Source organism: Montipora capricornis, chromosome 13 (assembly GCF_036669925.1).
Source record: "Montipora capricornis isolate CH-2021 chromosome 13, ASM3666992v2, whole genome shotgun sequence".
NCBI classification, from domain to species: domain Eukaryota; kingdom Metazoa; phylum Cnidaria; class Anthozoa; order Scleractinia; family Acroporidae; genus Montipora; species Montipora capricornis.
This window is the reverse complement of record NC_090895.1, coordinates 46,870,146-46,882,645: the sequence shown is the minus strand read 5'-3', so window position 1 is coordinate 46,882,645 and position 12,500 is coordinate 46,870,146. Positions and strand designations below refer to the sequence as shown.

General features: G+C 40.2%; 1 protein-coding gene across 4 annotated transcripts in view; it reads left to right on the top strand.

The window, feature by feature from the left end:
* LOC138030019 (dedicator of cytokinesis protein 9-like) overlaps window positions 1-12,500 on the top strand; it is a 62,715-nt gene that overhangs the window by 48,783 nt on the left and 1,432 nt on the right. For all 4 annotated transcript variants that reach the window (XM_068877870.1, XM_068877871.1, XM_068877872.1 and 1 more), the window contains 8 exons: window positions 5,236-5,379; window positions 5,469-5,510; window positions 6,159-6,327; window positions 7,260-7,336; window positions 8,636-8,749; window positions 9,194-9,294; window positions 9,674-9,812; window positions 12,168-12,500. The exon at window positions 12,168-12,500 is cut by the window's right edge and continues 1,432 nt beyond it. In XM_068877870.1, the coding sequence (XP_068733971.1) occupies window positions 5,236-5,379; window positions 5,469-5,510; window positions 6,159-6,327; window positions 7,260-7,336; window positions 8,636-8,749; window positions 9,194-9,294; window positions 9,674-9,812; window positions 12,168-12,218 (837 nt within the window). In that variant the 3' untranslated portion in view covers window positions 12,219-12,500. The remainder of the gene's footprint in view (window positions 1-5,235; window positions 5,380-5,468; window positions 5,511-6,158; window positions 6,328-7,259; window positions 7,337-8,635; window positions 8,750-9,193; window positions 9,295-9,673; window positions 9,813-12,167) is intronic.

The window sequence follows — 12,500 nt, the reverse complement described above, 5'->3', positions numbered from 1 at the left end:
CTGCGTTATAGGCCGGGACACACCAGGCGATAAGTCGCTGCGACACGTCCCCGGGAAAAGTCGTCACAACAATTCGCCTCGTGTGCCACGGTTAATTTTCTGAAAATCGTTGTCGCATTTTGCCGGTGCGATCAGTTGCACGAATTCAAACCAGTTTGAATTAGTGCGACTGATCGCAGCGACAAAATTAGCGCATGCAGCGTTGTCGCAGCGTGTGCACTTCCGGCATCAAGTCGCTGCGACAGAATATAATGAACCAATAAGAGAGCGTCATATGGTCTGCTATATTGAATAAGAAAACTAGTTCACATTCCCCCTCATTCAAGATCACTGCATGTGAAACGAACAGGCGCCGTGTCGCAGCGGCTTAGTTTGCAAGTAGTACTCACGGAGCGACTTGTCTACTAGTGTCTCGGTCTTTAAGCCTAATTTGCGGGACCGCGATTAACGCCAAATCTGAATACATAGCATGACTACCTTTAAGGTCCAGTGACACGTTACTCCAGGTCAGGCTTGAACTTTCAACGAAATTTCAATGGCTCGACTAAGTTTGTTTTGCTTGTTTTTTTTTTTTTTTCTTGTCTTAATCGTCACTAGCATCAGCTCAGTAACGTTATTTCGACCAATTCAGCAGCCCATAACCAGGGGCCAATTCTTGGATTTACATGACGTCACGGCCGCCATGTTGGTGTCCCCAAACAATACAATGGCGGCCATGTTGGTGTCCCGATCCAATCCTCCGGGAATTGAAAGCTATTGTTACTGGGTTGCTATTGCAAACCCAGTCGGAATCTGTCTTTCATTTCGTCGTTTTTTTTTATTTTTCGTTTTCTTTTTTTACTGGGTTGCCTATGGGCAAACCCAGTCGAGGTCTGCGTTTAGTTTGTTTGTTTGTTTTTTTTTTTTCCGTGTCGGTAAAAGTCTTGCCTGTCACTCCCCTGGTAAGTGTTGCCTTTGTGTATAGAGCCTTTTGCGCGTATTTTCTTAGGATCGAGAGGGTAGTGGAACTGCGTAGATTTCTCTGGTGGACACAGTAGAATCATCAACTTAGCCTGCAATGGCGTCGAAAGTCATGCAACGCGAATGGCGTTTTAGTGGATCCTTAAACAAAATATACCCTTATGGAGCTCAATAATGGAAAGTCAGTTGGATAAACTAGGCATGAATCTCAAAAGCGACGAGTACTGGACTTCGACAACAATCTATCGCCCGTCGAGACGAAATCAAAGTGAGCAGTATTTACCTGAAGTACATGGTAATTTGACACAATTGAGTTTCTTGTCTTCACGCACGCAAGAAATAGGAAGAGGTTTTCGCCTCTAAGAGCAAATATGTTGTTTGTTTCAATAAAATTTTCGCTGGAAAAGGATTCTGTGGTATTTTCTGCCTTTGTGAATTATAATATCATGTTGTGTATTGAATTTTCGAGCTTAAGGTTCAAATGTGATATGGGAGAAGTTTTTTAGTATTGCTCTGTAAGCAGGAAGGGTTCACAGGCCTGTTGGAAGCGTGCTTCAGTTTCAACAAAATAAGGCCCAAAATCAGTGAAAACTTGTGACGCAGATGAATAATAAAGCAGCTGCTATTTCCAAAATGATGGAATTACCTGGTGATAAATAACGTCGTACGCGTCTTGGAGAGTAAATTTTGACTTTGCATAAACAAGAGTTGGGCGATTGTGATCTTTGTTTTGACTTCGCTCATTTCATTGTCAAACTTTATAATACTTGACAGAAAAAGAAACTTACAAAAACCCGGTATCTTGCCATCATTTGACACAGATGCTTCACTGTTTGGCGAGTAAACATGCCGCGGTAACTTAATCACGACGCCCGCTGAATTCCGGTCATGTCACTTTCGATTTTGCAATTTACTTGAACGTAGCAAAAATCTCCCAAAATGTTTGTCGCTGATCGTAACTTTTTATATTCTATATTCACGGTTCAAAATTAATGTTGTTTTCATGTCGTAAATATTTTATTCTCGATCGACCGTCCGAGAAACTTCCTTCTGCTCTTTCTGAAAACTGTGTATCAATATTTATTTGCTTTTTCATCAATATTTGTTTTGCATAAAGCAAGCTAACAGAATCTGTACCTTGCTGAGTTCGCATTTGTTAGCGTTAAAAGTATTTTCGGTCAGATGTTTCTGTTTTCCATGAGCGGTTTATTGTTTTGGTCTCCCATCCCAACACTAACCCCGTGAAACAGGGCTTGACTTCAGTGAAGTTTAGTATTACAAAATTTTCGGATGCTCATAGGGCACACTTGTGGTGAAAAGAAGTTGTGAGGAAACTTGAAAATTATCAACATGTCAGCCCAGAAGCCAATGTTTCTCGCTTCTCTTTTATTTGTTATTCTTCAGAGACTGGAATGCTGTATTTCAATACCACACAATTCAGTGCCTTCTGATTTTCTGTAGCACGTACCACAGGCAAGCCAGTGTATGCTTCACAGAAGCATCTAGTTTCTTTTTTTCCGAGTCGGTAAAAGTCTTGCCTGTCACTCCCCTGCTAAGTGGTGTCTTAGTGCATAGAGCCTTCTGCGCTTATTTTCTTAGGATGGAGAGGGTAGTGGGAAATGCGTAGATTTCTCTGGTAGACACAGTAGAACGATTAACTTAACCGGCAATGGCGTCGAAAGTCGTGTAACGCGAATAGCGTTTTAGTGGATCTTTGAACAAAATGTACCCTTATGAAGGTCAATAATGGCAAGCGAATTGGATACTGAACAAGACAGGCGGTCGAATGTTAAAAGCGACGAGTAATGGACTTCGACACCAATCTGTTGCCCGTCGAGCCATAATCAAAGTGAGCTGTTCCTAAAATTTTGCCAAGTGTGGTGTTTTGTACAACACTGAAACCAAATGAACAGTTCTCTGGTAACTCAGTATGGGTTCAACAAAGACAGAGGAGGAATCCATGTAGTGGATCTGTTATCTCAGTTGTCTCGCTATTTGTCAGCTTTGTATTTACCTGTTCTCAACTCTGCACAGTCTTCCGGTATAACAATTGGAAATTTCACTAATAAGTCATTGACGTGAATGGCGTTTTAGTGGATCTTTAAACAAAATATACCCTCATTGAGCTCAAGAATGGATCGTCAATTGGATGAGCAAGACAGCGCTGAAAAATAAATATCTGGATTTTAAGAGACGAGTAATGGTCTTCGACAACAATTTCATTTTTCGCCTTTGGATATCAAGTGAGCTTTGTTTCTAATATTTTACTAACTTGGTATTATATAAAACACGGAAATCAAATAGCAATTTTTTTATGGATTTAACCATAGTTACTATGATTTAACATATTAACATTGAAAAAATCGAACGCCTACAAGAATGCATCACAGTGTTTACTCAAGTCGCATCTTAGTTGTCTGACAATTTACATTTACCGGTATTTTGTACTCAAGTCTGCAAAGGTGTAAAATATTTGGAAATGTGACAGTGAAGAATTATTTGAATGAAAGTTGTTGTCGCTTTTGTGCTTCATTATTTACGGTCAGCGTTCCGAGTCGAAAAGGGTTTGATGTGAACTGTCAAAAATGTATTTAATTGCATCTCTTGTTTGCACGCACGCAATTGAAATAGGAAGGTATTTTTGCCTCTGATAGTAAATATGTTGTTTGTTTCGATTAATTTTTCGCTGGAAAAGGATTTTGCGGAGATATTTCCAGCCTTTTTGAACTTTAATATCATGTTGTGTAATTTTCGAGCTTAACAAATTTGCATACGTGTGTTGAAATGTGATACGGGAGCATTTTTGTGGTATAGTGTAACGAAAATAAACAGGTCTGTTGGAAGCTTGCTTGAGTTTCAACAAAATGACCCCCAAAATCGGCAAAAAAAATGTGACACTGATGAATAATAAAGTAGCTGCTATCCCCGAAACGATGGAATTACCTGGCGATAAATAATCTCGTCTTGGAGAGTAAAGTTTTGACTGTCAACCTGAAGAGTTGGGCGATTGTGATCTTTGTGTTGAATTCGCACATTTGTTGTCAAACGTTATAACACTTGAAAGAAAAAGAAAACTAACAAAAACAAAAACCCGGTATCTGTGTCAAATGATGATTTGACACAGATGCTTCACTGTTTCGCGAGTAAACACACCGCGGTAACTTCATCACGGCGGCCACTGAATCCGATACCACTTTCGATTTTGCGCTTTTACTTTTGCAGCCAAAAGTACAATAGCAAAAATCTCCCAGAATGTTTGTCGCTGATCGTAACTTTATATTCGGGGTTAAAAATTAATGTTGTTTTCATGTCATAAATGTTGTTGCTGATGGCAAAATATTTTATTCTCGATCGACCGTCCAGAAAACTTCCTTCTGCTCTTCCCAAAAACTTTGTATCACTATTTATTTACTTTTGCATCAATATTTGTTTCGCATAAAGCAAGCTAACAAAATCAGTTCTTTGCTTAGTCCGCATCCAGATACTAACCCCGCCGAAGAGGGGGATTAACTTCAGGGGCTCGTTTCTCGAAAGTCCCGAAAACTTTTCGGGCCCGAAAAGCCATTTGTGAAATTACCAACCGCTTGTTTTAGAAAGCCGATTTTTTAATATGTTTTCAAGGCAACAAAAAGAAAAATAGCTGTGAAGTTTGATGAATTAAATCCTCTCCGTTCTTCAGATACAAAGGGAATTGTGACACCCGAAAACGCCCCGTAAAGTTTCGGGACTTTTGAGAAACGGGCCCCAGGGAACTTTACAAAGCTGTCAGATGCTCAGAGAGCACGCTTAAACTTGTGGTGAAAAGAAGTTGTGAGGGAACTTGAAAATTATCAACACGTCAGCCCAGAAGCCAATGTTTCTCGCTTCTCTTTTATTTGTTATTCTTCAGAGACTGGAATGCTGTAGGTCAATACCACACAATTCAGTGCCTTCTGATTTTCTGTAACACATACCACAGGCAACCCAGTGTATGCTTTACGGAAGCATCTCGTTACGTCTTCTTTTGTTTTCGTTGAAAAACATGCCTGTTGATCACGTGAGTGAAACCCAAGAATACTGGGGCCAATACTGGGGTCCATGTAGAACAAGCTATTTTTAGACAAGTTATTTAAATGAGATGTGGCTTGCACGAGAAACCATTCTCTATCCCATGGGTAATAAATTCTTATTATTTGGAAGGGTCTTGTTTCGCGAAAAAATAAATCTAAAAATAACTCGGTCCCTAAAAACGACGTTGGCTTGCATGGCCTCTTGACCAATTTCTTTGTCTTTCAGATGTTTGGTGATGATGACGGGAAGGAATTTATCTACAAGGAGCCGAAGATCACGGGTTTTGCAGAGATTTCACATAGACTGGAACAAATTTACTGCAGAAAACACGGCAGAGATAACATCAAACTCATCATGGAGTCTGCAAAGGTGAATGAATGGTGTCTTTCTTTGGAAGCAGTGGACGAATGGAAGCCTAGAGGCCTGAAAACCTAACGTAAAAATGATTCCTTTTTCAGGTGCATGCAGAAACGTTGGATTCAAAGATTGGCTACATTCAGGTATATTTTGATAACTTGAGTACACTATCCTACCGTTTGAATTCTTTTCACTTGCGTAATCCAGCTTAAGTCCAAAATTAAAGCATTTCTCACGCTCCTGTATTGTTTCGTCGTTTTTGACGCAGTTCCTCCTACTTAAAGACGTTGGCCACATTTCAGTTTCGCTATGTTAGCGTTCTTCCTACGAAGCGATCTAAGCTTTGACTTTGTTCTTAGTTTCGTCGGCTTTGTTGGTGTATTTTATGGACTGTTAACGTTATAAGAGCGTTTGAAGTTAAGAGCTTTTTGTATTAGCCGTGAAACATGAAGGTAAATCTAGAGTCGTAGCTTCTATGTTTGTCCAACTGACTAAGGGTAGCTAACAGGACAGTCAAATGACGTTTGGAGAGCATATAGTTTATTTGTGGCCCGAGTAGCTACGAGCCATTTGGCCACTTGTGAGTTCGATTTATATCCCGGAGGAGGTGAACGGATTAGTTACCTTACATTTTTGTGCGAGTGCAACCATGACAAAAAGAAAGAGCATATTAATGAATATTGATTACTCTTTGTTGATAGTTTTTCTTGTGTAATAATTCGCCCCGTGTGAGTTCATAGGACCCCCATATGACCTCGCCGTCCCTGTATTGCATTTGTTGAAATTTACAGATAACCTACGTGCAACCGTATTTCGACGATGAGGAGTTGGAGCTCAGACCCACTTTGTTTGAGCGTAACAACAACATCAGGCGATTTATCTATGAAACGCCATTTACCTGCGGTGGCAAAGCGCATGGCAGCCTAACAGAACAATGCAAGAGGAAAACTATCCTGACAAGTAAGTTGATTTAGCCTTTTGAGCATGCGCAGAAAGACGCTTTCTTGCTGAGAATGTGTTGACACATTGTGTCTATACAGCAGTTTTTAGATATAGAATAACAGGACTATCTGTACCACGCTATACATTTGCAAAAAAAAACCCCTCCCCATTCTGTGTTGCCCGTTTGGGAGTCAAAGATCACAGGAATTACGACTCAGCAATAGGGACCTTAAGATCAGATGACGAGGACAACTACAAGTACGAGTGTTCCGTACTGAGCATGCGCATAAGGTTTGGAGGCCGACATGTTTCGAAGTGCGCGTGCTCAGAACGGAAAACTCGTACTCGTAGTCCTCCTCCTCCTCCGATCTAAAGATCTCTATTGTCTGGGGGGAGGAGGGGGTGAATTGGGTTGCTTAGAAAGGGCAAAAGAGTTTAAAATGACGGAATGGGCGGTCAAAAAGGGTGTGGAATAAACTAGTAATGCTGCAACAGTACGATATATTTAGAATAGAATAGATGGCTGTGTTTATCGCCCATCTTTCATGCAGTCTTTTTGAGTGAATTGCGAAGAGTACAGCTCACTACATCGGGACGAAAGCGTACATAGGCCACTATAATTAAAAATACCATAATACGCTTTGTTTGCCTTCCAAAAGTTTGCATATACACTGTCTTTATTTTCTCTGCTTTTGCTTATGCTTATGCTTATGCAAACGTTTGGAGGGCAAACAAAAGAGTATTATGGTATTTTTAAACTAACCCAATAGGCACCTCTGACAGCCGCTGTACGGTCCATGTTTGATGTCGGAGCACATTAGCTGTGAGTCGATTATAATGAGGGAGGGAAACCGGGGTTTCCAGAAAAGAACTCAGTAAATTACTAGTCACTGATACACGAAGTGAAGGGTTAATTAATGTTGATTTTTGTTTTGCACGTTCTCTTCTAGCATCCAACACGTTTCCTTACATAAAGACGCGAATTCTTGTGGTCCAAGAGGAGCAATACGAACTGACACCAGTTGAGGTTAGTTCGTGTTACCTTAGTTCTAAGGAACGAGTTCAATTCATTGTCCTAACCAAAGCGAAACTAAAGTAAATGCAGCCAGTCAAGAGTATACAGAATTTGAGGCAATGATATGTACACTTAACTACTAGTATATTGTCCTTTCTTTGGCTTATCGAAGAAGACGCACACGTTTTAGGACAGTCAAATGAACGCAAACCAGATGCATGCAACTAGCGATAGTATAGTGACCTCAAAAAACATGACTAAAACACTAGCATATAATTTGTTTAAAAGTGGTTTGCTTGAGTTTACCGTTCTTTGCACATCTGCGACTTGAAAAGACCAAATCTATGAAAAATGTCACCATGCAATGCCGAAGTTCTAATATGCATTCTAAGTCTCAACACCATTACTTGAATGCCCATGAATCAAATTGAGGCTAAAGTAAAGTTGACCTTACAAAATATAACTTAACGCTATCGCAAGTGATATCGCAGATCAAGAACAATGGCAGAAGGAAATTGAACTACAATTTAGAGAAAATGCTGCTGAAATAACCTGCTGTTGTTAGTACTTTCCTGCGGGTGTTTTGGTTGTACAACGCTAAGAACTGAGGGCCATCATCACGAACATTGATGGTGTGAGGCCGCCATTTTGGAATCGCAGTAAGGGGAAGACTGGAACGAGTTTAACGTACAAGATGGCGACAAGGGACCTAAGGAGTTTTGTTTATGCACCTTGAGTTTAGATCACATTTGGGGTCAACAAGCAATTTCTTTGAGAAAAAATGCTGCGCCTTACAGCCGAAAAACTACGGTTAATCCCATCTGCAGTACAGGCGAACTATCCTGTAAGTAACTAGATAGGTTCGAACCGTTTAAAAGTAAAAGTAGAAAAGGAACGGTTCATTGCTGTATGCTCATGTTGTTGTCTAAACCTAAAATTTGGTGATTTCACGTTGTTTTGTGGACTACGGCAAAAATGCAGTGAAACGCTTGCGGCACGTGCAGCACGATTATTTTTCCTTTTGAACCAATCACATTCTCGCTTTTCGTCGTCTTTGCTTAAATTCTCTAACCACTGTAGCAGGACGGGTTAGGAGGTCAAATCCTGCGTTATAATTGGCGCATTTCGATACACTTTGTCGATTTCAGAGCCCCTCTCGCCGCAAATATGATTGACTGCAACTAAAAGACCAAGCAGTTTATCGAAACTCATTTGAACTTCCGAATCCTTCTTCCTTATTGGTTTTTCTTTACGTTGATGTATATTAATTGTAATTTTAATGTGCCATTCGTGTGATTTATTTTTCTTCAGGTCGCATTCGATGAGATGCAAAATAAAGTTAAGGAGCTAAATAATGTTATCACACAGAATCCTCCAGACATGAAGAAACTTCAGCTTGTTTTACAAGGCAGTGTCAGTGTGCAGGTACACGAGTGTTGCCTTATGTATTCAGAGGGAGTGGGAGGGGAGGGGCGGGTGATTTTGTGCTGGAGGGCAGGCGATTGTTCATCGATTTCGAGAAGATCTAGACGACTCGATAACAAAAGCTTCGGCTAAATTTGTATTATCGGTGTATAACCCGGTGATAATGTGAGAGTTTTCGGTTGTGGTTATTTTGGAATGGTGACGAGCTTCATGCCCATTTTTAAATGGTTTTAATATTGCATTTTAAAATCACTTTTCAAACAAAAAGAGCTGAGACCGTATTGCACCGCTAAAAGCATTGGAAATTTACCTTACAGTACAACACACATGCACACTTTTGGATAGTACTAGCCTCAGTCCCCTCTCATATTCATGAGATGGTCTTTGATACAGTGCCGTATGTGTCCTTTTGAGTATGTTTTGTTTTGTTTTGTAATTCCTCAGGTGAATGCTGGTCCGCTGGCGTATGCACAGGGGTTCCTCGACAAATCTGTGCTGGCATCGCATCCACATAAACACATAGAAAAACTCCAGCAGGTTTACCGGTGTGTAACATTTCTTTTTCAGCTGAAACTGTGCGAAACAGCAGCATAACAGTTTTCAGGGTTAAAGGATCGCGATTGAGTTCATTATAACATTTTAGTTTGCTTTTGAGGAATTGATGATGAAAATAATTTTAATTAAATGGCTTATATGTAAGATACTCGCAAGAAGTAATCTAGACTCAAACCTTAGTGAAGCCGATGATATTTTACCCTGGCAATTCTCTGTACAAGGATTGTATCGAGGCATATGTTAACATTTTAACTTACCCGAGCCTTTGAATCAGTCCCGTCCAACTGTTGTCATGTCAACGTCCTATGCATATAAGGAAATGTCATTCATATCTACTATAATAATTGTTTAACTTGATCGTTGTTTCAGGGAATTCATCGCTTGCTGTGGAAAGGCTTTGGAAATAAACGATCAGTTGATAAAAGAAGATCAAAGAATGTACCAGGAAGATATGAAAGAGAAATACGTTCAGCTGAAAACACGGCTTGCCAAGTACATTGGAGATGAAGTAAGACCCTGACAGTAACCTTTTTGGATTACCAATGCAAACAATTTGAACTTTTCCGTTCATTCACGTCTTGATGAAAGAATGTCGTTTATGTTGCATTAACTTGATTGAATCTTGCAAGTAACTATTTCAAAAAGCCAAGAAGATTTCGTGTTTCGGATTTTGATACGGCAGTCTTTTTGGGAGTTGAACCTTCCGCTTGACTTCAACTATTATCTTTTACCGCGCGGCTGATTACCACAGAGACATAATGAACATCTTACTAACCTTGTTTTCTCGGTCCGTACTGTAAAATTACGGATCCTCCTGTTTTTTTTAGAGGTCTTTGTATATTTTTCACAAGAACTGTAGTACCAGGCCTCGTTTATTCGAAGGGTGGATAACGCTGATCGTATCTACAGTATAATTCAATTGATCATCCGCTGGTTGTGATTCTATCCATTTGTTCATAGTGCCATCCACCTTTTGAACGACCAAAGCCAATAGATTTCCATTTCGATAATTTTACCTTAGTCGCAGCTGAGTAGATGAAGTCGGCAAATTGTCGAGCTCGACACGTTAGTCATTGTCACCTCCAAGTATCCTAACGTGCAGTGCATGTACCCAAACTGGTGAATTAGAAGGTTCTTATGTTTAAAGATAAACAAGTACTTCGCCTCTTGTGACACTTAGTATGTGCTTATATGAGAGGTATCAATCCCCTCTATAAATGCAGAAAACGTGTTTGTTAATTTGTATTATTATACGGTGTCACCAGCTCGATTTTGATTGGTTGTAAGCACGCAGCTAATTCTTGCTTGCTCTCCTGCAGACAATAGATTTTGTTATACCTCCGAACTCAAATACGTTTTCCGATTGGATGAGAATGTGTCACGTGTCATGGGTCAAAACTCACTAACTCCCTAGGGCAAACAAAACTCACTAATCCCCTGAGGAAACAACGACTTGAACTTTCGACTCGCACGTGGTCAAGTCGTGTACCTTTGAAACAGCGGCAAATTCCGTGTAAAAATTCGTGTATTGTTCTAGTTTGAGTTGGGAGGTACAACAAAACACTTAAAAACTGGCCTCACGGGAAACAAAACTCACTGTTTCCCTTGGGGCCAGTCATTAAGTGCTTATTATACATGTAGAATTGACGTCATACCTACGGACAAAAGTTTTAAACATGCAGAAGTGGCCTCACGTTACACACTAACCAGCGGTTTGATCAGTTTGTCATGGCGGAGTTCAGCTCAGGAATATGCATAATAAAACAATTATTGGATTCGGTTTTTGCATGATAGCGATAATTTTTAAGTTCTCAGTTTGTGTTATCCGCCTCAACCTTCGGCTTCGGCAGATAACACAAACTTTGGCCTTGATAATAGGGAGTTTAAGCAAATCACTACGGCTGGTGCTACTACGGCTGGTGCTACTACGGCTGCCGTGACTGAAAAGATCTGGGGAGATCTGGGGTGGTCTGCTAAACTTCAAGTTTAGCAAAGCAAAATACAAAGAAACATGGGCTAAGGAGTTTCATATCTCTTTTATTTAGTTTCTCACAGCCAAATGGCTTCGCCCAAAGAACGATGGCCGTTGAACGCCTTGCTAGGACAAACAGATTATTTCTGAGAAAAAGCGAATGCCATACACTTTGTAGAATTAACAATCTGATGGATGAAGTGTATAATTTCAGAGACAAATATCTCAAAGAATATCCAGTGAAGAACACAAATATGTCAATACTCAAAGAAGCAAAATAGCATCGTATAGTATCCAGATATAAAACATCATCACCAAATCCTCAAAGCAAAGTTAACCGAAGAAAAACAACCTCATGCTGAACACGATTATTTCACTTGACTCACTTCGCCATTCCAACGCCTTTACCAAAACTTATCCTAAATTCATGATACGGATTTACACCGAAGCTTATGAGAGGCAATCTTGACACAATCTTTGACTTATATTAACTTTAAAGGATATAGTATCCAGTGGAATTCTTAAAATGCCGAGATATCCATTGAAAGGGCCTGCAGAGAAGCGAAATAAACCCGACATAGCTGCCACTACCGCAAAATATCCCGACTCACGTAGTCAAATTTCACGCTACGGCTGGATGCAACCGACGTACATGTGCAGGGTCTCGTTTTGGGGGAAATTTACTTCCGGCAGCCGTATTAGCGCCAGCTGTAGAGATTTGCTTTAAGTCCCTAATTATCGCTATCATGCTCAACCTCATCCAATAATTGTTCATTAAACTATTGCATTTTGGTCGAAGATAAAAGTGTGGCGTAATGGCTGTTGCAGTTAGTTCAATAGGAGTCTCAACACCAGCATCATTTGATGGTTACTTTTTTCCATTTATCCTAGATTTCCACCACCGTGACAGCATCCAGTAGTGTTTCGTCGCTTGTTATGTGAAAGAAATCAAACTCGCTGAATGACTGTGTCACGTTGACACACTTATGGCCTATCACCATGCATTTCTGATGCGATGGGTTTAATTCAGACGTATTTTACGTCTCAGTCGTTCATCTTCTTATTTGAAGCTAGTCACTAAAGCGAAAACGAAGCAAACAGAATTTGTTCCTTAGAATCTTTGCAAAGACTTTTGAGAACTTACTGGTCTGTTGTACTTTCCACTTTTTCCACTTGAGGGTGGAAAGAAAGATGGTGTCGGATCTTATCACTGGGCTGTATGTT